Source organism: Scomber japonicus, chromosome 13 (genome assembly GCF_027409825.1).
Source record: "Scomber japonicus isolate fScoJap1 chromosome 13, fScoJap1.pri, whole genome shotgun sequence".
Classification (NCBI taxonomy): Eukaryota; Metazoa; Chordata; class Actinopteri; order Scombriformes; family Scombridae; genus Scomber; species Scomber japonicus.
The window spans coordinates 15,547,872-15,573,013 of NC_070590.1; the positions used below are offsets into that span (position 1 = coordinate 15,547,872).

The 25,142-nt window shown below is 38.0% G+C and overlaps 1 protein-coding gene across 1 annotated transcript; it reads left to right on the top strand.

The window, feature by feature from the left end:
• The first annotated feature begins 9,745 nt into the window (after positions 1–9,745).
• Positions 9,746–25,077, top strand: il13ra2 (interleukin 13 receptor, alpha 2). Its single transcript, XM_053331794.1, has 9 exons — positions 9,746–9,983; positions 10,419–10,570; positions 11,619–11,775; positions 11,904–12,024; positions 19,310–19,488; positions 19,648–19,802; positions 20,286–20,430; positions 24,767–24,884; positions 24,984–25,077. The coding sequence occupies exons 1-9, from the start codon at positions 9,893–9,895 to the stop codon at positions 25,063–25,065; spliced, it is 1,200 nt and encodes a 399-aa protein (XP_053187769.1). The 5' UTR covers positions 9,746–9,892; the 3' UTR covers positions 25,066–25,077.
• The last annotated feature ends 65 nt before the right edge of the window (positions 25,078–25,142 follow it).

Sequence of the window (25,142 nt, forward strand, 5' to 3'; positions counted from 1 at the left end):
GAACCCCTCGGGGGCGAGGACCCAGCGGCCTGTGGGTCTTTAGGAGTTCTCTTCGTGACTGAAACAGGAGACAGGCTGGTGAAATACCTCCATCTCCTCATATGATGTCAGCAGCTACCCACTTCTCGTCCATCACATTTTCACTTGTATCCTGTTCCTAGTTACTGGGGTCATCCTTTATGTGTGTGGACCACGTATGTGACTGTGTTTCTTGAGCTTCACAGTTTGGACTTGCTGAAAAGGGACGGACAAGACAATGGGTTTATAGGAAGACCTGTACATCCCTCTATCAATGCTCAATGGGTAATGAGCCTGCAAGTGCCAGCACTGATAAAAAAATTCCATGCTGGTTTTGAAGACATTGGCGGTAAGGAGATGCATAAGTGTCACTCTTTCACCGAGCAAAACTAAGCTGCACGGCAATCTCTCAGCCTCAAACCACTGACTGACCTCAACGGTTATCTGTCCTGTTTGTGCAATTTATTTTTCCCATGAAATTTTGGAAAAGCATGAAAGTAGATTGGAATTTGATGTTGTCTTTCGGGGAAGTCATGTCACTATCAGCAACTTCCACTTTCTCTTGAACTCTGGTAAGATTGCAACATCTGTAAATTACTGTACAAATCATGCATATTTCAGCACATAAGTTCTTACTCAATATGAACATATGTGTACCAGAGGAGGTGACATTATACCACTGTGATAATGTGCTTGGCTGTGGCCAAAGGCCTGACCGTTCTGTTTTGTGGTATTTTTCCACTGTTCATGCAAGCCCTTACTTCACTCGGAATTTTCTACTGCTTTTATACTTTCCTCCTAGTCATGACCAATTATCGCATGCCAGTTTTTTTCTAGTTGGTGTTAAAGACAAAGCAGATTTTATTGCTTTGCGTAACCTCGGAGGAGACTCATATCATGCATGTTGTCAGTGCTGCTCGGAAGCAATCATTCCTTTAAACCAGCCATACACAACACAGTCCTAACTTACTGCCAGGCCACCCTGTTACTTGTGGTTTCTGATACAATTCATTATTTCAGAGAAATTAAATTATTTATGTACTGTATTTATTAGTTCACTCTATATTTATGTTTATGTTACTTTTTTTCTTAACCCCGACCACCTCTATAGGTACAGTACAGTTGACTTTTGCAACATGCAACTCTTTGCACCTCATCAACTGAATGACTATGTAACCAGAAATTAAAAAATGACTGAGAAGAGCTGGTTGTGTAGCTAGATTGTTCCATGATTCATTGTTTTAAATTGTTTTAATGAATTAATGACTGCTGTGACTTCTTTTTATAGAGCCAAACTTTTCACATCATGAAATGCACCTGCACAATAGAGACTTGATTCTCTAGTAACCATTATGCAGCAGCTGCAGGGATTATGTTTATGTATAATAGAAGCGCACAGCATTTTATGTTTTAAGCTATTCTTGTTTTTCTCGTATTATTTCTGTAGGGTAAAATCAATCAATGCCATGTTGTTGGCATGTTAGCCTTGACTACTGAATAAGATAGAATTCCCTCAGGTAGATTTACCACACCATTCATTTTAAAATTAGCTCATGTGAAGAAAAAAATTTAATTAAAGTAAAGCACATTGCAGCTGAATTAAAATGTGGTCACGTCAATTTAAGAACTTCACTATGAGTTCATTAAATGTAAGAAAGGTGATGATGCTGGCCAAAAGTCTTATCTAAAAGACTCTAAAATGGTACAAATGACTTTTCACGAAGTCCACAAATATCATGTTTAATATAAACAGAACTGTAACATCTGAAAACATGACGTATTGTGCCTTAAAGGAGGGTTAGCTTTTCTGTAGTCTTCAGCACTTTTAAGTTAGTGTGTTGTGTTATGTACTTTTGTTTTGTTTTTTTAAATCTAGAAATCCATGAGTTAAATTTGTTTCATTTCACTTCCCTGTACTTCTCGGAATGCCATAGATGTGGTTTGACAAAGGCAGCTACTCCACTGATTAGCTACAGCTCAGATTGGCTTAAGTATTGGAGTTAGAGCTTAGTGAGAGATATTTGTTGTTGTATTTGTCTGTTGTTTTGCACCTCGTAGTCAAAACAAATCAATTACCTTACCACCTGTCCTGGATGTCCTGCTTTCAATTACTGTTCCTGGGAACTGCTGCGTCTTTCTCAAATGGGCTGTATTGACTTTTGTGTCATCATATTCCGCGGAATAGATGTCACAAATGATTGGGCTTCCAGTTATTAATGCTTGTGTGAGTGTTAAATGTGCACAGATCACAGAGTCTCATGTCACACCTGTTTCTTATGCAAGAATCTCAGAACTCTGAACTGTCTCCCTCCACAAACGACTATTTCCATTACAGTTTCTGCCAGTGCACACGGGTCATCCTTTAAAGGATTGGACATTGCAACAACAGCTTACATTTGCATTATCTGCATCTTAGAGCAGCATTTATCTTGATGTAAAATGATTGTTTGTTATACAACATTAGCAGATGTAAACAAGAAAAATAATATGACTGCAGTACACAATACTGCTGGTGCGCTATATCTCAGCTACAAAAGTCACACGTATCAGTGATGAAACCAATGAGTAACCTACCTCAGGTTCGCTATGTCAAATACTTCAGTTTTAGTATTGCATTGCAAAAAAGTTAAAAATAGATGCAGATGCTCAAAATGAGGTTTTAACACACATTCAATCGTGTTTTGATGAATGATTTGAAAGGTGAAAAAAGTACAATTTGGAGGTTAACCATTTGATTCATTTGAATTTCGGCAGTGTTCAAACAGGCTTTGAGGCACGAAAGAGGCAGGAAGTCGAACCACCAATGAAAATATTTTTGTGGCTTAATCATCACATGTGGTTACCACTGTGGTTTTTAAAGGGAATTGATTACATTGTTATATTTGTGAATAGTAGGGTGAGAATGCGCTGGCACAAACACCTTGAAATGTTCACTTGTTGTGAAAGACGCCAAGCCATCTCAAGCTTTGCAATCTGTTTAAGCAAGATTGGCTGTGAACCTAAATGTAGCTGGTATTAATATTTGAGTTATATATAACTTTTTCCAGTTATAATGAGTTGCATTCAAACCATCACACACCCTAAAATCTTGTTGTCCTGTAATGGTGTTTGTGTAGGACACTTCTGAAGCTAGACATGACTCTTTGACATTTTTATTTCTTTTTGTTCAGTATAACACTCAGTATGCTTTGGAAAGTCATATCAACATACATGTTTTAATTTTCAGTCAATTTCATGCAGCTTATTTAATTTTTGATCCTGTTTTTATCATTTTATACTTGCCATTCATTACTTCACTGATTCACCAACATGCTGGAGCTAATCATGTGTTGCCAGTGCTGGTACCTGAAAGCTACACTTAAGTAAAAGTACAGTAAGTATCTGATGTTCTGAGAATTTAATCTGGCTCCTCTTGGACTGAAGACTAGTCACGCTATGCTAAATAGCCTGTGACTGGCCGTTGAGTCAGGTAGAGACTTGTTCACCTTCACAGACAGCTTGCACACAGCCGGGAAAGGTTTCAGTAAGTCCATGTGATTTGTTGAACAGGCCAAGTATCTGTCTAGTTGTTTGGAATTGCCTTGAACTTGAGATAACTGCAGGGCAGAGAAGAAGGCATCTTCATCAGATGAGTAAGACCTAGTGGCATCACCTGCAGGGTGTTGCTGCTTGATGTAGTCCAATCCTGAATTATGAAGGACATATGAGGATGAAAATATAAATAGAAATTATACAATTTTTTGTTTGTTTGTTTCAATTTGAGGTTTATAAATTAGGTTTCCTGCACTATCCATGCATCCCTAATTAATTTGTGAATGTGCCAATATTGCAAAGTGTCAAAATTCAAACTCATACCCTTATTTTTTTCCACCTGTAGAGCATCCCCCAACAGCTTGCAGTACTTCAGTGACACCTTGACTCAGTTAGGTGTAATGGTCAGCAGGTTTATTTTAGAAGTAGCCACCACATCTAGATATTTGCTTCTGCTTGCAGGATGTTGGTTGCTGGGCGACTGAGCTCATGGCAGTTCCATACTCTGTGTGGAATGCAAGTGCAGCTGGATTAAACCAGGAATGAAAACAAAAACAACACTATATAACCATTTCATTAGATTCTACAAATTGCTGGATGAGTAATTAAGTAAAATGGACCGAATGGACAATAGGTGGACAATAGGAGGTTTTCTATGTGTAAACAGGATGCTTTAGATGTGGTTGAAAACAAATATAGCACCATTTTATAACACTATATAATCATTTCATTAGATTCCACATATTGCTGGATGGGTAATTAACATTTTAGTGACCAATAAATGGAAGATGGGATACAATGAATAACAGTTGTTGGTGCCCAATAAAGGGTGGGGAAACACATCAACAAGTCTAGAGACATTCAAGACATTATGTTCAGATATGATAAAAGAACAAAACATACATAACTGTAACTAACATTGGAACCAGATGACTTTAATGGCTCCCTCTCCCTTTCCACTGCCAGGAACAAGTTGTTTCACCTGGTAGCATTCAGGCCCAGCAACTGGAGCATGCATCTTTTTCAGCTTCTTTAGAAGCGCCGACATGTCAAAAACTCCACCTCATCACCCCACACTTGACCCTCTTCATCCTCTCCTGGTTGAGATGAATCACCATCACGTTTGGCTGCATTATTGTCCTCATCTACACCAAAAACTTTGAAAGGTTTTATGAAGTTAGAGCCGTTGTCTGTTCTTCTCAGAATGTTCCCCTGAACACAATGGATGTGATTCAGGACACTTGTCAAGACTTCAAATGTGTGTCAGGGTCAATCCTTCTGACAGACCAGCAATTGTTGGTGGTGGCAATATGGTCAACTCCCCTCTTCAATCCCTTGTAGGACTCATCAGTCATGGGCTGCAGGGTCAACTGTGACATGTGTTTTGCATTAGACAGCAGTTCCTTCACAAAATCTCTAAATGGTTCTTGTTTAGCAGCACTGAATGACTCGATCTCCTTGACCGCATACTTCATGATGCATTGAAAAACTGTTATGGAAATAATGGGTTTCAGAGTTCAGTGGAACCGTTGTCGCATTGTGTTTGAAAGGGCCCTTAGGCTACCAAATTTCTCCCAATAACAAAGATACTTTGGGGAAATGAATCAGAGTAAAAGTGCACATTTCATTTGGGAAATGTAGTAAATTTGAAACTCCCAAAAAAATGGAGAGTCAAACTGGCAGATAATCTTCTAAAGATAGTTTTCGTAATAATAAATCAACTGCAATTATCCACTGTATAACATCATGTATATTTTCTGTTATCCAGCTTATTCACATCTGTAACTCATCCACGCTGGTTGTTGCTTGTGTTTGTCATCTCATCCCAAAAAAATACTGAAACAGTGAGTCATACCTAAATACAACACTGCCGAGAAAATTCTTCTTCATGTATATAAGCTTTTTGTATTTCAAAACAAGTCAAATGCATGCAAGAACATAGAATGACCGAAGCTGAACCTCTGTACATATCATCTGTATAAATTCCAGGGATTTCTTAAAAAAACAAAAACATGGTCAATATAAAATAAAGTCAAATTCTTTGCAGCTCAGTTTCTCTTCTCTTTATTTCATGTTGATGTGCCACCTAATGTCTGCTGCTGTCATTTTTTGTGGGAATGTAGCAGTTCACAAAGTGACCTCACTATTATAGGAGTGCTTTTCTTGGAAATGTGGTTATAAGGTTAGTGTGCAAGATGAAACAGATTATACAAATGTTTTCTTGTCAGTTGTGATGACAAGGTTGGGATAGGGCACCTTTTCTTTTAATCCAAACAATAATCTTCAGTAAAAACACAAGCACACACATGCTCAAAATCTTTGGTTACTGCTGCTGTTTTTCTCAGTCAGGGGCGTAGGCTTGGTTTTAACTTTAGTTGGGACAGTTTTTGTAAGACAGCCCAGATAATTGTGTATGTGCACATGCACGCTCTCTCTCTCTCTCTCTCTCTCTCTCTCTCTCTCTCTCTCCATCTCTCGCTCTTTTTCTCTTTCATATGCATGCAAACACATAAGACCCTAATTCTGCAAAATGTTTACTTTTTGTATGTATTTGCTGACTTGTATTCTATTTTACTTGACTCTTAACTATAGCTTACCTAGTCTAGTCTAGTCTAGTCGAGTTGATTTTTCTTTGTTTCTCCTAATACTTATCTGACTTGTTTCTGTCATTTAGATTTTTTGCTTCTTGAATCATTCCCTGGCCACCAGACTGTCCTCCCACGCTCTTATGAGAGCCTCATCAGCTTCCGAAACGTGATGGCGAGCAGTCAAACCTGTCTGCAACTTATCCTTTTTCTTCTGACTCATGGCTTCCTTACCAATTGGTTCAGTGTTATTTGACCTCTGACCTAATGAACAGCCCCTGAGTCATATCTGCTTATGTTGGTATTTGGTTTTAGTTGTTGCCCATTACCTGAACCGTGACACTTTTAATTATCTCTATGCCTGACCACACACACACGGTATATCCTTTACCAACATTAAATGATGAAGAAATAGAAAAATACACTGTCTTTTTCAGCAGCATCAGTAACTGTAGCCTGTTATTGTAGCACACTCAATCAAAATAAACCTTAAAAGTCTTAAAAGCAACAATCAGCAGATAGCAATATTCAATCAGAATTCAAACCACTGAAACAAAACATAGATATTTTCACCCTGATATAACATAATTATGCTTAATTAACTTGTGGTTTGGAGTTAGTGTGCTGGCTGTACTCTCTTTTGTTGCACTTACTTACTTATTATTTGATTAGTGTGACTTTTCAATGCAGAAAAAGTTTTCAAACTTAAATTGAACTTTAAAATATAAGCATATAAGTATAAGTCCTAAGATGAATGTTTATTTTCTTTTTTTAAAAGATTTCATTTGACCATAAATAAAGAATTGTTGTATTCTTTGGTGTTTTGTATAATTTACACTTCAGTTCAGCAAGTAGAGTGCAAAACACTTTGATATTTTGATATTTTAATATTATGATATACAGAATACAGTTTAAATCTTTCCACAAACATAAAATAGACTTGTGCTGCACTGCTGTTTTTTACCAAAGACAAAAAAATGAACAGAGCATGACTCAGCAGTTCATAAGTTTGTCAAGATGTTACCTTATATGACAAAAAAAAATCTGTAGTGAAGGTGCAACCAATGTGAAAAGTTGGGTAATACCATCACACATTTGATAAGTATTTGCATCAAAGTGTTGATCAGTAACTGATTAATACATCATATTCATACATTTGTCCCACACATTCATAAATCCACAGATATGGCCACTAAATTGGGATGCAGCACCCAGTATGTACTACATGGCAGTGACCCACATCCTCCTAAACTCTCCTAATATCCTTAGCTTATCTGTTGATTATTTTCTTAAATAATCAAGAAGTTGTATGTTCTATGAAATGTTAGAAAACTGTGAAAAAAAATTAATATTGTTTCACAAAGTGTTACTTCAGATGTCTTGTTTTTTCTTGACCAACCAATCCCTGGTCAAAATACATTCAGTTTTCCATAATAGAGGAAGGAAGAAACCAGAAAATATAAATCAAATGAAATGTTCCCATCTAAGAGGCTGTAACAGAGAGTCTTTGTTTTTCTTTTTGTGTTTTTTGGTTTTCTTTTTCTTTCTTTTCTGATCATCATTATTGTGGGATATAAATATTCTGCAGGTCCAGTCAAGTTTAAGACACTCTGCACAATCCTGGCTAGGAAGCTGAGGGATCATGTCCTTGTTGCTGCAGTTCTAAAATTGTGTTTGTTTTGGGGCAGGTGAGACATGCCTTTCTTAGCCTTTCTGGCAGCAGTGCCCAGGTGTTGATTTATCAAATTATACACGTGTTTGTATATTATTGTTCCCTGGGCAACTGTGGAAATTGATAATAATAAGGTCCACGGGCACAGTGCAAGTAAATTGGCCTCACTGTTTGGAGGTTTTAATCCTTAGATGCATGACCTACCTATACCTACACTCTTCCATGAGTGGGGTAAAAAATGACCCCAGTTAGAATGAATGCGTTTCATGCTGTAAACTTAAGAAATGTCTTTCATTTTGGTTAAAGATGATGATTTTTATTATATTTTGGTCAACAAAACAAATGATTTCATGTTTGACATGTTCATTTATCACTTTTTATTAACATTTTTAATTTTAAAACAGCTTTTAAAAAGGTAAAAAATGGTAAACATCCAAAAAGTATCCCAATTAAAAGCAATGCATTTAATGCAATATTATAAAACAAGAATGATTTCACGTTTTACATGCAAAAACGTCAAAACGTCAACATTCATTGTTTGTGTGTCCGTCTGTCTGTCTATCCATGTACACACACACGCATATTCTCTTTTCCCACTGTGAGCAGCTGTTACAAACTACTTGTTTCTGGCTGTGAGCACTGCACACAGGGTCGCTGCATTTCAACAACTATTACTGGCTTTGCGATCTTTCTTTCTTGAACACATCTTACACCTCTTTCTCTTCTGTTGGCCCTGAACACCTAACCATCATATTGAGAGTCTGCTTCTCAACACAACAAATGCAGTAATGTTAGCTAGCTTAGTTAGCTAGTGTTAGCTAACTACAAAGTAGTAATTTGATAATAATATAGTAATAATAGGCACGATTTATATAGCACCTTTCACATATCCAAGGATGCTTTACAATTTGATGATGATAACACAACACTATCACACAAAAATCATGTATGTGGAAATTAAATAATATATATTTTTTATAACAGCATATATTCTGAGGTATAAAAATTATGATAATACTTGTACTAATAATACATATATGTTGCTGTGTAAAAATAATCTTCAGGGTGGTGAGATTTCTGGCATTAGATGTGTGGATCAACAATAAATATATAGGCCTACCTGACAGTCACAGTTGATACAAATAAAAGGTTCCTAGGGTTAACCCTTGAAATTCCATAGAAAATGATTGGGGTCATTTTTGACCCCACCTTTGGAAAAGTGTGGTAGGCTACTGATACAAAACGTGCAATTACTTAAAAAAAACAACAATAAGATACAAATCCAAATGGCCTCGTGTCAAAGACAACCTATTTGAGGAATAGACTGGGGTCATTTTGACCCCACTTATGCATCTAACCAGTGCAGCCAGACGTGCTGTTTCAACATTGAAAACGTGATAACCAAGGACAGTTACCAGTATATTTACATCATTGAATGATGATATAAAGATATTGACATAACTTCTAGGCGTGTGACATGAAATCTTTTATTTAATTTAAATGTTATCTTTATTGCACAAGATATCAGCGTTTAAGAGAATTTAGATATGACAAGAACAGCTACAAGTGAAATTGATTTAAAGTTACAGTCGCTTCCCTCTTTATCTCTTCGTAAAGAGAAAAAAACTATACGGAATGATTACTCACCGATTGGTTTACACCTCTTGTAATTCAAAATTTCCGAGAAGCAGACACTCCCGAAGAAGTTTATCTCTCATCTCTACTACTGGCACTTTAGCTTTATGAAATCCCACCCACGCTGTCAGGCGTCAGTCTAGTGAACTCTGGTAAGCCTGCCACAGCAGAAAAACGCTCTCTCTCGTCTAACGTAAGTCTGAAATGTTCATGTGGTCTAACAGTATTTGATCTAAGATGATTTTTTTTTCATTTAATTTTTTGTAAAAAGTAAAGCTTAATGGGTTCTTTTTTGTTTGTTTTTTTTGTTTTGTTTTTTTGTGATGTTTTTTCAAAGTTATTATATTAGATATGTAAGTGTGCTCACCGTGCGGTTCTGGGCGAAACATTGTTAGTGTTGTTGTCATTGTAACAGCGTCTGTATTTGCCTTTTCAGTCTTAAGTGGCGCTTATGGCGAGTAAATCCTGGTTATCTCACCATGCTGCTCTGATGCTGCTCTTAATTAACTGGAGGGAGGGGATGCATTGTATTGAACTTTCAGGTTAGTCTACATTTGTTCACCTAATGTTCACCTTATATCAATCGCATGCTATTCTCCGCTAGTTTATCCATGGCTGACTTTCACTTCGGGACTAAACAAGGCTAAATGTTTCCATGTGTTCTGTGGAGACAATGTGTTTGCCACTCAAGGTGTGAATTCTTCCCTACAGGCAGGAAATAAACAGATAAGTTATGTCAGTGTAGACAATAAACGAGGTGTTAGTTGCCAAATAAACGTGATTTCCCTCAAACGTAAACAAATGATTAGAAGTTTTACCCTTAACGCCCAGAGTAATTTAATTTGTCGCAGATTCAAATGGTCAATTAAATGTAGTTCATAATCTGATGAGGGTGAATGTCTAAACTAAGACTGAATATTAACATTCATGTAAAAAAGTTATTTTCGATACTGATCCAATTAATTCATATTTTGCAGTTGATCCTCCTGTGGACCTTGCAGTATTAGATCCTGGTCATCTTGGATATTTAGAGGTTACATGGAGCCCCCCAGCCAGCTTGATCAACAGGGCAGACTGCCCAAAACTGTATCAGCTGGAGTACTTCAACACATATGAAAACAGCTGGACTGTGAGTGCTTACAATCATTTTGTAATTAACATAATCAGTTATTCTAATGAGGTAATTAATGGTGGTATTGTCATGCCACAGATCATATGTGTGCTATATGAGATCCAGGCTGGATGGATTTCGATGTCTTTGTGGAATCTGCTTCAAATGACCCTAAATCTTTACAGAAACAGTTCAATTTTATTACAGAAATCTGCAGTTTTGGATGATTCATTGCGTTCTTGTTATTATGTGTTTATAATGTGGAATCGTTAAAGGAGTCTTGTTCTTTAGAAACTGTAGCTTTAGTCCTTGATTAATACCTGCAGGTGCAGCACTCCAGTGCCCCTGATTAGAGTGGAAAACTGCCAGATTCAGATATTTATCTTTTGACATCTTCATAGAGGTATTAATATGTCATGAAAGTATGTTTTGTCTGGAAAAGTTGTTCCAGTGTTAATGAGGCTTCAATTTTACACACCTTGGAGGCTTGTTGATACTTGAAGAATATTTCATTAAAGACATTCAACTCTACAAAAGCCTTTTTATCAGGGTTCAACTGTTGAACTATCATCGGTTATTATATCTGTGTCTGTCCTGATGACGATGATGATGATGGTGATGATGTACGTGTGGACAACTATGATTGTACATGAAATCTTCTTCTTTCACAGTCTTAAGCAATCAAAGCAGTTTTAACTGGAGGTGTTTGAAATATAGTATAAAAATATAGCAGCAGACTTACTGAAAATGAATCTATGTTTTCTCAGTCATCTCAGCCCAGTCCAGTCTCAATTTAATGTATAGAACATTTTTTGTTGGCAAGATAGAAACAGTTTCACATATTTGAATGTTTCAGGATATGATCTTATCAGGTTAACAACTGAGGCATTACTGTCTGATGATAAGGATAAGCACACAGGGAAGTGCAGAGTCAGTTTTCAGCAAATTATGTCATGGAAATGTTAGTTAAGAAGACTATGTCACTATGTTGATAGTATAGTTGAAGTAAATTCGCTGACATGTAAACTGTGATCTGAATAATGGGGTTGTGTTTCTGGATTGACAGGTCATCAGGACAGTTAGGAGGACATACATGGCCCAGTTTGATCTTATGAAAGATGTTAGAGTGAGAGTATACACCTTACTGAGTGGACCCTGCACCAATGGCACTTTGGTCAAGAGCACAAGCTACACTGAACTGGTGCAGAAATCTCCCAGCACAGGTCTGTCCTGAATGTTTTATACATCATGTATAGCTAAAAAATCAAAATGAAATATTAATAAGATCCAGGATGTTTAGGAACATGTATGAATTGATGCTGATTTGTTTTATTCACCCTTCTGCTTCTAGGCCTTGTGGATACCACAGTCAAAGATTTTGTCTGCGTGTTCCATAACATGGAGTATGTGAAGTGCAACTGGGGGAGAAGCCCAAAAATGCCGGCCAACTCACAGCAAACTCTATATTTCTGGTACGTTACATGTCCAACAAAAGTCTAATCTAAAGTCTGTCCACCACTTTGGTCCAGGGGAAGTAATGATCAAACAACAAACAATTAGGCCATCTCCACTACAGCTTCCTGTGAAATTCTACATTGACATTTATTTGAATCAGATGGGCAACTGACAAGCAGCCCCAAATTTCACTCACTGCAACTGGTTTATACCAAATAACTAAAACTAATAACATTCCTATCAGCCTCAGCCATACTTTGTGTACAGTGCTAACTGTTAACACGCTAAACTCAGAAGGTGAACATTATATCATGAAGGATCTATCTATCTAACTATCTATCTATCTATCTATCTATCAATCATTACAATTATTTCAAACTCTCTTATAATCATGGCTACCAAACTATAACCGTTTCAAATATGTTTATTGGGAAACCAATCACATAACAGAGAAATTAACAGTAGACAGTTATGTTTCCTTGTTTTTTACAAAAGGTGAGAAAAAGTAATCCCTGACAAAAATGATTAGCAAGTAAACAAACAGAGCCCTGCATCAACAAGCAGATGAAACAAAAAGGACAGGACAAAAGACAAAAAAAAATAAAAAATAAAAATAATAATAAATAAATAGATAAATAAATAAAAAAAACCCTCCCAACACCCCCCCCCCCCCCACCCCCATCCCTAACCCCCCCTTAGGAGTGCATCCAGCTAGAAACTCAGTCAGATCCTCTTTCGAGATGAGAGACCAAAGGTTGCCAGATTTGATCAAAGTCCCTCAACTTGTCTTTCAGAATAAATCGAATTCTCTCCAAATGTAAGGTGTCTGTCAAATCAGTCAACCAATGCTTGAATGAGGGGACCTCCCTCTTCTTCCAGTTAAGTAGGATCAGTTTTTTAGCTGTTATAAGGCCATATGCCAGAAGGTGCTGTTGTGCACTATTTAGCTTCCTTAGCCCCTCAGATGTTCCCAGAATTATTAAAATAAGATCTGGGCCTAGTTGAGTTCCCAAAATCATCGAAAAGAAATCAAATATTTCATGCCAATAGTTTTGAAGTTTGGGACAGAGAGCGAAACTATGAGATAGGGTAGCTTCCATGGACTCACATTTCTCACACAATGGAGAGACTTCAGGAAATATTTTATGCAGCTTCGTTTTGGAGTAATGTAGTCTGTGCAATATTTTAAATTAAATTAAACAGTGTCGGGCGTTTATAGAACATTCATAGATTTGCTCTAAACTCTCCTCCCACACATTGGGAGGTATCAGGGCTCCAAGCTCTCTTTCCCATTCCTCTTTTATCCTGTCCGTCTTGGGAAGGCACATGTTTTGTAGTATCTCATATAGATGCGAGATTATGTAGCATGGATTGGGGAACAGATTAAATAAACTCTCTATTTTGTCTGGGTTTGCCTTCTCGAAATTAGGGAGGTGTGTTCTGACATAATTCCTAATCTGAAGATATCTGAAAAACTGATTCCTCGGTAAATTAAACCTTTCTTGGAGTTGCTGGAAAGAGGCAAAAGTCCCCTCTATGTATAGGTTACCAACAACACAGATCCCCAATCGCTTCCAGGTGGAAAAGGCCTCATCTAGAGCTGAGGGAGTGAAAGAGGGGTTTGCAGTTATAGGTAGCAGAAAAGAAACTGCCTTCAGTTTGAGATGATTCCTTAGTTGTTTCCAAATCTTAATTAAAGCATTAATTACAGGGTTATGTTTAAAACAAGATCTATTGACTGGGATGGGAGATAGTACAACAGCTCTAATAGAATAAGGCAGACAGTCTTCCCGTTCCATCTCTAGCCCATCATAGGGTATTGGATTGTCAACTAACCAGTAAACCATAGAGCGTATCCCAGAGGCCCAGTAATATGAAATAAAATTAGGCAGTGCCAGTGATCTGTAACTCGTATTGGTAGTAGCTCACTTTTGCCCCAGTTAATCTTGTACCCCGAGAAACTACCAAACAGTTGAAATGTCTTCAGAATTGAAGGAATTGTAATCCTAGGCTGCATGACAAATAACAAAATATTGTCCCCGTACAACGAAATTTTATTCTTAGTGTATTCTGTATTGTAACCATGTATATCTGGATGCGAACGAATAGTCTCGGCCAGCGGTTCTATGGCTAACGCGAACAATAGAGGGCTAAGTGGGCAGCCCTGCCTCGTGCCCCTGCCCAGCTGGAAAGGATCAGAAAGAGTTTTATTAGTACTCTATGATAAGTATTCTGGCCCGGGGGCTATTGTATAAGAGCCTAATCCAGGACACAAATTTATCACCACAGTTGAACTTCTGCAAGACCGAAAATAAGTATGCCCATTCGACCCGGTCGAATGCTTTTTCAGCATCCAGACTGAGGATAATAAGGTCCTTTTGGGGAAGTCTGGGAGAGTGCATAATATTTAAAAGGCGTCTAAAGTTGTGGAAGGAGTTTCTTTGTGGGATAAACCCAGTTTGGTCTGGGTGAATCTGCTTGCACATAAATACATTAAGTCTTCTGGCCAATGTCTTGGCTAGAATTTTTTTATCCGAATTTAATAATGAGATTGGCCTGTAAGAACCAGGCGGGGAGTTCCTGTCCTCTGAAAAGAAGCCAATGCGGAAGTAACTTGGAGCTGCATTCTATCAAAAAACCACCAGGGGGCGATCGTTTTGTGTTCAAAAAGACTTCCGGCTCTATACAAGTCAATGGAGAATTCACCAACTTCTCACTTGATTTCTATCCTCAGTAAACGTTTTCAAAATGTGTTTATGGTCTCAATCGCTAGTTTAAAGCCTTCTTCAATGCAGTATGATGTTCATTTGTGAAATTTTGGCCTCCCTGATTTTATATTTGACGATAAAGCAGGCTACGTGGCTACGTTGTGATTGACAGGTTGATTGACCAATGTCCTCGAGATCCAGCCCTCGCAACCAATCGCAGCCTCCCCGCTCCGCCGTTGGTCCCGCCCATACGTCCGTTTATGAGTCCGCCTCATGCCCATATAAGTAGAATCCGTGTTCATTTTTTCCCAGAATGCACCTGAAATTTTCAATATGGCGGTGCCTAGATTCGATACTATTGGCTTCCGAGCAGCAGTCCACAAACCAATGGGTGACGTCACGGATGTTACGTCCATTTCTTATATACAGTCTATGGTAAGAACCTACTTCTTCCAAATCTTTCCCTTTTTTGGGAAGGAGGGTGATAGTGGCTTCAGTCAACGTCTGGGGCAGAATTCCGTCTTCGTACAATTGGATGTACATTTTACGCAGATAAGGAACCAGCAATCCCCCAAACCTCTTGTAAATCTCATTGCTGAGTTCATCAGGGCCGGGACTTTTACCGTTTTTCATTGAACCAATGGTTGCTAATAGCTCTTTACAAGTGATGTCCGCCCCAAGGTATCGCATTCCGCTCGACTCAATGACGGGAGATCACATTTATCTAGAAATGTCTGCATTGTTTCTCCTACAGAATTAACCTCAGAAGCGTATAGTGTTTCATAAAACTGTCTAAATCTGCCATTAATATCCTTGGAAGATGTAAGGAGACTTCCTGAACCAGACTTCATTTTGTGGATAGTCCTGTCGTTCTCAAGTTTTTGTAATTGTCTCGCCAATAATTTATGTGGCTTATCACCGAATTCAAAATATCGCTGTTTTGTAAAAATAAAGGCTCTGCAAATCCTCTCCGATAATATCTTGTTAAGTTTAAATTTACAAATCGATATTTTAGTATGTTTTTCTAATGAGGGGCGGAGAGCGTTCTCCATATCGAGTTGGCAGATTTCCTCCTCAAGTTCTAGTTGTTTTGCCTTATTACGCTTCTTGAGAGAAGATTGAAAAGAAATAATGTGCCCCCTCAAGTAAGCCTTAAAGGTTTCCCATAACAGTGTAGGAGATGTATTTTCCTTGTCGTTAGTTTCAAAAAATAGCTTAATGTTTGATTCCAGATATTCACAGAACTTTTTATCTGTGATGAGTTGAGGTTTGAATCTCCAATTTCTCTGGGCAGGTGCAGTCTCGCCAAGCTGTAATGAAAATGATATCGGGCCGTGATCGGAAATAATAATATTGTGATATTTTGCATTGTAAGAAAATGGCATTAGTTTACCATCAACCAAGAAAAAGTCTATCCTGGTATAGCTATCATGTACTTTAGAGTGAAAGGAATATTCTTTACCAGTAGCATTAGAAATCCGCCATACATCAAAAACATTCATATTTCCAATATAAGATCTCAGAAGATCAGAGGCCTTAGAAGGTTCCACCCTCTGTGAAGAAGACCTATCCAGTTAAGTGTCCAAAACTAGATTAAAATTACCACCAATTATTAGATTAGTACTAGAGATATCTGGGATCAGATTTAAAACTTTTTTGAAAAATTCTGGATCGTCATTATTTGGTCCATACAGTATATATTTAATAACGTTACCGGTGTAGGGTGAAATTCTCCCACAACCATGACATATCTCCCGTCTCTATCTGCTATTGTAGACAGATGTTTAAAGGGAACTCCCCTACGGATTAAGATGGCTGTGCCACGAGCCTTAACTGAAAAGTTGGAGTGGTAGATATGTTGTATCCACCTACACCTGAACCTAGCATGCGAGTCGTTCTTCAGGTGGGTTTCCTGTAGGAAAATGACATCAGCCTGCAAGGACTTGAGGTGAGTGAGCACCTTGCCTCTTTTAACTGGCTCGTTAACGCCATTAACATTCCATGAGCAGAATGTTATATCATCCCTCCTGTTGTTATTAGTATGCATTATGTAGGGTGGTTGCAGGCATCCATCCTTAGACTCTCTCCCTGCTGGATATGTACCACTATGAATTAAATGACACCCTATCCGCCCTCCCACCCATTCCCACCCCCCTCCCACCCAAGACACAGATAAACAGAAAAACAGAAACATCAGAAACACGTAGTCTAACCTCTCTAACAGAGAAGAAACTCTAACAACCAACTGTGTTGAATTCTTAATCCTACGATAGCTAGTAGCCCTACAGTTGCTAAACAAAACCTGTTCAGTCACATAAGGGATTAAATATCCCCCATTAGTAGCATTGAAAAGATATGTAAACTTCCACGACTTAGCGGACCTTACTGAAATAAACACAAACACAAAACTCCGGGGCATACACTTATTCATAAACCCCTAGGATTAACAAGGTGTCCCCTCCTCTGAGTGACTTAAAGCCATGATGTCTCTGCTGTGCAATAACGTCCAAAGAAATACTGTAGTTGTTCAAAAGTTAAATTGTTCAAACTTCAAAATTAAATATGCATCTAGCAGACATGCAGGCAAAAAAAACAATAAATAAGTAAACTAAAAATTTTAAACAAAAATATTTGCATTATAATAGGGAGGGGGAACTGAAATCCATGCCCATAGCAATTAGAAACAATAATATTGATCATAATATCAAGGCATCATTGTGTTCCTAATACTCTCAAATTCAATGACCATTCTGTCAGAGTAGTATTGTTACCATGGTTGTGGCTATGATATTATTATGTAATTGTACATAGGTGGTTTTTAACAATACCGCTGGCCTAATTGTCATTTACCTCCCGTCTCTATCAGAAGTGAGTGGATCATGTTCTTAGATGTGCACCTCAGGTACGACCCCGGCCGAAGTGGCGTTCAGCATACAGACGGGCCTCTTCGGGGTCTGTGAACGTGCTCTCTTTACCATTATAAATGGCTGGGTATAGGAGACCAAATTTGACCCCTGGCTGGTCTCGCAGTAACTTCCTGGCCGGAGTGAATGCAGCTCTGCGTTTAACTACAGTGAGTGGGAAGTCTCTGAAAACTTGGATCCGCTGCCCTCGGTATGCGAGACTCTGGGATTTCATGACCTTTTGCAGGATGTTCTCCAGCGCGTGACAGTAGTGCACCCTTAGAATCAGGTGCCGAGGTGGCTCGTTGTCCCCGGGACGCTGTCTCCGGGTTCTGTGGGTTCGGTCGATCACTGGTTTTTCATCCAGCTGTAAAACCTCCATAAGCAGCTGGGCCACGAAATCCCTGGCTTTCTGGCCCTTTTCTTCCCCTTCCTTGACTCCCGCGATTCTCAAATTCTGACGCTTAGATCGTCCCTCCAGGTCTAAACATTTCTCTGACAGTTGTTCAACTTGGCTGTGTAGCTGCTTTACTGTAGCTGCGAGGTCCACAACAGTATCAGAAGTAGCATTAGCATTAGCTTCTAAACTTCTCAAAGTTTCACTTTGGGAGTCTAGTCGGCTATTTACCACAATAAAAGCGGCGTCGCTTCCTGCCTTCAAAGCGGCAATTTCAGATCTCAAAGCCGTACTCACAACAGCAATCTTCTCATCAATTTTGTCGCAGATGTCCGACTTAGCTTGGGATAGCTCCGCTTGCAGTGATGCTATGGCGGCCAACACAGTTTGAATGTCCGTACTCGGCGCCGGGTCCCCTCCCTCACTCTGCTTCAGTTGGGCCTTCGTCTTCGTCCGGCGTATCCCAGGACTTCCCCGCTCGCATCGGCATTTTTCGCTGTGCAGTGGGCACTTGGAGAGTTTAGGATGAAAAATACGGCAACCGGTCGGTCAGAAGTTACACAGGTTTTGTTTTAAATGTAATTTTAACGTGGAATCTGTAGGAGCTGCAGCGAGACGCGTCCTATCTCGTCATTGCTCCACAGCGCCCCGCTACCAAACTATAACCAACACAAGTATGTAAATACATAGTGCTACAAATATAGCTCAGTGATGTTTGGAAATCAGCTTTGTGTTTACATCGACATCATTATCATCTGGAACATCTTGTTAACTGTGGAAGAGAGTGTTGTTTAATTTGTCCTATCTGTTCTAATCTGAAATTGTGAGAAAACAAAAAATAATTGTAAATATACTGTCTAACCAACTCAGAGAAAAATTGTGTTGATGAATAGACAGAACCCTTTGTGACGATTTTGGGTCTGTGTGTAGCTTGGAGTGAGAGGGACTCACGTGTGTGGGATTTCACAAATGCTCGTCGTTTATTCATACACAAACTTAAAATAGTCCAACCTTACCAAGCCCGGTCGTACGGCTACTATATCTTCATACATGAACAAAAATAGTTACCACACGGACTTATTATCGTCCCTTGAGTTGAGAGATAGAGAAGAAAGCAGGAACTCGCATATACACAATCCGACCAGCGTAGTGCGCGCTCTCAACTAGCTCAATAAAACAATAGACACTGCTTGATGACATCACTGTTGAGCGACACACGTTAAAGGCACATTTCATATATTCGACTGTTACACCTTATAAAAAGTTTGTTGTCTGATGTCTCTTCCCCATGCAGGCACAAGGAGCTGGGACAAACACAGGAATGTCCAAAATATACCATTTCAAACGGAGTCAGAAGTGGCTGCAACTTCACATTTCTCCCTGATTTTACTGATATCATCTTCTGTGTAAATGGCTCCTCTCCTGAAGGGCCCCTGAAACCAACATACATCTCCCTGCAAATCCAAAACCAGGGTATATACATATTTGCCTTCTGGTGTTGTACAACTTTCACTGCTGTGTGGCTCCCATGTTTTGACTCTGTGTTTAGAGCCAATATCTGTCATAATATGTTATGTGTTTTCCTGTCAGAATCTCTAATCTGATCCTCTCTTTTTTAATTATGTTATGCAGTGATGCCTGCAACCACACACAAGCTGCATCTGCAAACAGGTCCTGATGCACAGCTGGAGCTACACTGGGAGCGTCCTGCAGGGAGGGTTCCTGGGAACTGCTTAGAATGGGAGGTGGAACACAATCAAGAGCAACGTGATGGAAAACAATCAACGGTATGGTTTACCTCATTTTTTTCTGTCAACAAACCAGTGTGCCAGCTAGATCCATTTTTTCAGGGGTTATGTAGCTTTCTTGTTGGGATGGGCTTAAACAGAGCCAGCTGCAGGATTAGGCTGCTGTGGGAGTTATATAGTCACTGAGGTTACTTCAAAGAATATTGAAAATGTCTAACTGCAGGAGCATCTTTTAACACATCTCATTATTTTTTCATTTTCCTTTCTTATTTCTGAGAACTATTTAATTTCATTACCTAATCTGGTTAGCAGCCATTTGCTTTATTCCATTTGAGATGATTTATTAATACTCGACTTCTCAAAGTGCAGAGTGTAATTATTACATATATTAGAATATCAAAAAGAAATGAGGTATATTCTGAATACATAACATTGAGCCTTAAATATATTTAGATCAACTATATAAACAAGCTAATTTATGAACTTAACTTATTTCTCTATTGTTTTTTTTGTTGACAGCAGCAGATTTTAACCAAACAGATGATCCTGACTCTGCCCTCTGCCCATGACAGTCAGAGAAACTGCTTCAGGGTTCGTTCCAGGTTGCATAAGTATTGTGTACAGAGAAGCTTTTGGAGCAACTGGAGTCATGAGCTCTGCTATCCAGGTAATATTCCAGTATATTGTCAAATAACATTACAAAAAAAAAACACCAGAATTGTCTAGTCATAATACTATCCATCACAAAAGCAACCTGAAAAAACTAAAATCATAATATGAAGTCAGTTAACCAGAGTCAATAAAAGGTTACCAATATAGACATCCAGTCTATTCCCACGAGATTGTTTCCCATTCACAAGATGATATTTGTAGCAATGTATCGTAAATATAGACATTTTAAAAGCTGTTACATGAAGTTGTCATTGAATTGTGGGTTTAAATTCCTTAACAATCGTATTATTTGCAAACTAAGCAACATAGGCGTTTCTATTTAAAGCCACGACAAGTCCTCTCAAGTCAGACTAACTTTGTGGATTCCCAGCTGGAAGAGCCTGATGTCATCATCAAAGTGTGAGTTTCATTTATTATTGCATCCTTATAACATCCTGAAACGTTATCTTTCTGTTCTTCTGGTAACTTTAATTTGGATTTTTCTCCATATCACTCCATACCCTTTTTATTTTTACAAAATGACTGCATTTAAATATCACTATTTTTTTTACATACCAAAAAACAAATAAACAAAACTAATAATTTGTGCTAATTCTTTAATCTGTCTTCTCTTCTACAGCCACAGAGGCTCATCTTCCATAAAGGATTCATTGGCAACATCATTAACAAAATATAAATTTAAAGGCACTTTGTATCAGTTTGTTTGTGGTCATTTGGTTAATTTCATTTGTACTATGTAAAGACAATATCAAGCAAATCAACACCTGGAGGCTCTATGTGTGAATTTAGTTTTAATCTTAAATTTATTTTAGTCTTTATCATTTGAGTTTATGTTGAGTGTTGTAATACATTTATGGACTTAGTTGATTGTATTTTTATGCTGAAGAAGTACATTTTTGTACTTTGAAGTATGTTTTTCACAGATGTAAGGACGCATGTGGTCCCTAATGAGAAGGATACACACTGTGACATTTCATCAAGAGTCCAACCACCAAGAATGTATGAGTCTTTTATATGATTTACAAATGTGTACAAATACATCATGAACTAAAGATACCATTACTGAAGGTATTTAATGTAGCACATTTTAATCTCAAACTGCAGTGCTTCCAACTTGGCTCCATAATAGTAACCGTGTAGCTGGGTGGGAGGCCTGTAACAGATAATGTCTGAATCGTGCCACTGAGACTACCAGTGACTCATAGAGTATTACCGTATGTATGTACAGTAGTTTCCATGTACACTGTGTCCTTGTATCAAAAGGCACCTGGTATAGAGTGAGAGTAATGCAAGGGGAATTTCACATTCCTAATGCGTGAGAGAAAACAAAAATTGAGTGATTTTATTCTTCATTGCTTGATGTACATTTTTTGTTAAAGAAACATTTTTGACATAACTTTAATTTTGAACGTACATCTGGTAGTAATGTTGTCTTGACGACTGTAATTAAGTTTTTTTTTTTGAGAATGTAACAGTACCAGTTGATTTCTAGGTGATGATAAAGCTGCCAGCTGTGTGCTCTGTACTTTATGGTTACTTGTAGGTAACAGCATTCAAATATGCTGTAGAGAGAGAGGGAGGAAGCACCGTCAGCATGGGCCAAGCGGATGATTTTTGCTCCCCAGGAGGCAAATGTCCAGAAATACTGAAATAACCTATTCTTTGGGGATTTGTTTTGAGGTTTAATGTTTCATTATTTGCCAAATGTCTTGCCATTTGAATTCTACTTGCCAGACTTCAATCACTGTTAAAATCCTGTTTCTAATACTGAAGAAAGTATTTGTATTTTCAAGTTGATTAATGTTCATTCTGCACTGAAGCATCACATTTTCACAGAATAAAAACTTGGATCAAAGTCAATGCTGGTGTGAGTCTCCTTAATTATACATGACACAATGATTCATGGTATTTACTCTGTACATAAATATTTATTTTCCACTTATGCTGATGAGCACTTGAGCACCATCAGCTCACTGCAACCCACTTAACAAGATGAGAGGCCTGTAATTTTCATCATAGGTAAACCTCAACTATGAGAGACAGAATGAGAAAAAAAAAATTCAGAGGATCACTGTCTGATTTTTAAAGAATTTACTGGCAAATTATGGTGGAAAATAAGTATTTGGTCAATAACAAAAGTTAATCTCAATACTTTGTTATATACCCTTTTGTACTGTTCTCCCTGTGTGTTGTGTGCTTTGTGTACGTTATCACAGTTTAACGGTCAGCCAAACTCAGGTATCACACTTGAGCCAGGATCAGAGTGTCTTGCTCCCTTTTTCCTTATTTTTAGTAGTAATACCACGAGTGAAACTGCAAATGAAAAACAATACAAAACCATGCTGTAAAGAAAACTAATAAACAGTAATAACATTTAAAGAATAGATTAGATTAGATTATTTTTTATTTCGAATGCGTGACAGAAGAAGAAAAACAAAACAGAAACAGCACATAAAAAAAGAAAGCACAATGTTCTCACCGAAAACAGCGAACCTACACCCGACAGAAAATATAATACACTGTCAACCACATTCGAAAGGGAGTGGGAAGAAGTCAAAACTTATTGAATCCCACCCCCACCTCTCAAATCAGTGCTTGCCAGCTCCCAATCCAATCACCAATTCACAAAATCCTACAATTTCCTACCAACACCATATGCAATGTCAACATTCACATCCATACCCACTGTTATCAACACCACAAATCATTGCCACATTTCTCAACCTCCTCCACCAAAAATAGCCATATGCATACATACATATATGTACATACATACATACATACATACATACACGCATATATACACATCCCCATATTTACATACACATCCACACATGTACACAAACATACATAAATAGACATACTTATGTACAAACAACATAAATACATACACACACATACAAACAACTTGCACCTGAGTCACTTAAACACCTCCATCCCTGTACCTCATCCTTCATTGTCCTCCGTTAGCAGACTTCCTCTTCCATGTACTTGTTTAAAAATATTTTTTTGTACCTTTTTTTAAACAGATTTATATTTGCACTTTGTTTTATTTCTGTCTCCAGACTGTTCCACAAAGTCACCCCACAGCTCGATACGCACATGCTTTTCATATTTGTTCACACCTTTGGTTTTTTAAAATTTAGGTCTCCCCTTAGATTATATCCCCCCTCCCTTTCACTAAACATTCCTTGTATATTTTTTGGCAATAGATTATTTCTCGCTTTGTATATTATTTGTGCTGTTCTGAAATTGACCAGATCCAAACATTTCAGCATATGTGATTTTATGAATAGTGGGTTTGTGTGATCTCTGTATCCTGCTTTGTTTATTGTCCTTAATGCTCTTTTCTGTATTGTACATATCGGCTGCAGAGTGGTTTTGTAGGTGTTTCCCCAAACTTCGACACAGTAAGTCAGATATGGCAAAAATAATGAGTAATATAGAGTGTGCAACGATTTATAATCCAGGATATGTTTAGTTTTCCACAGAATTGCCGCGGACTTTGCCAGTTTTGCTCGTATGTAGCCAACATGAGGTTTCCAGCAGACTTTATTATCCAAAATCACACCAAGGAATTTAATTTCCTGTACCCTTTCTGTTTTAGTATTGTCTATTATCAATTCTACATTATAATCTATTTTGTGTCTCCCAAACAACATGATCTTTGTTTTGCTTAGATTTAATGATAATTTATTTTTGTCAAACTATAGTTTTAGTTTATTTATCTCAGTTGTGATTGTCTCCAAAGTCTGCTGCAAATTCTCACCGGAACAAAAAATATTAGTGTCGTCTGCAAACAAAACAAATTTTGTTTACAATTTTTTTTTTTTGGACGTCCAAACTCTCCATTCAGACACGCAAAACCCTCATTTAAACACTGCTGTCTGCACCTGTTGCACCTGTTTTCATTTACGCAGTTATTCTTAGTAGATCACCTGCAAAACGCATTGCAAATTTTTGGCCATAACTAAACAAAACATCACACAGAGTTGAAATATAATTAGTTTTAGGTGTTTGAGGTTATGCAGTGTAACATGCAAATATTGAGGTCACATTTCTGGCTTTGCACTATGACTTTGGTGTTATACTTTTGACCTTCAACTTTAAAGAAGACACCTCAAAACCACAAAAATGTGTCGAAACTGCTTATAATTTTTGATAAATGTCCAAATAATTATTCATCACCAGCTTTGCGTGGACATTGTATACATGCAATGTCATACATGTTATGTAGATTTTTATTGTTTTTTTATAAGATATACTGATCAATGGTTTTGTGATTAAATGATATATGGTTTAAATATGTATGTATGTGTGTGTTTTTTTAGAGGAGAAACAAACTCCTGCTGAACCCAGATGGGACATGGTTCTCCTGTATGTATATACTGCTGTTGCCATCATTGCTATACTGGTTCTGTCACTGTGTGTGTGGGCAGCACTCAACGTGTGAGTATGTGCATGAGCACCCAGACAACATAGAAAACAGTGTGCACACGCACATTACTGAGATACTGTATATAACTTACAACTGTGCTTCCTTTGCAGGAGATCAAGGCGAGTGAAGAAGCGAGACTCTCTCACTACCATTTTTGCCAAAAGTTCAGCTCTTTCAGTGGCAGATACCTAAAAAGACAACAGAACCTGCATCTTCATCGCTCTCAAAAGGCCCCACTCACCAATGTTTTATTTTTGCACTTTGCATCA

Excerpts from the sequence above, each read along its gene's own strand:
- il13ra2 (XM_053331794.1), top strand. The coding sequence starts at position 9,893 with ATGGCGAGTAAATCCTGGTTATCTCACCATGCTGCTCTGATGCTGCTC. Across the intron at positions 12,025-19,309 it reads CAGCAAACTCTATATTTCTG|GCACAAGGAGCTGGGACAAA; the intron begins GTACGTTACATG and ends TTCCCCATGCAG. Across the intron at positions 20,431-24,766 it reads TCATGAGCTCTGCTATCCAG|AGGAGAAACAAACTCCTGCT; the intron begins GTAATATTCCAG and ends GTGTTTTTTTAG.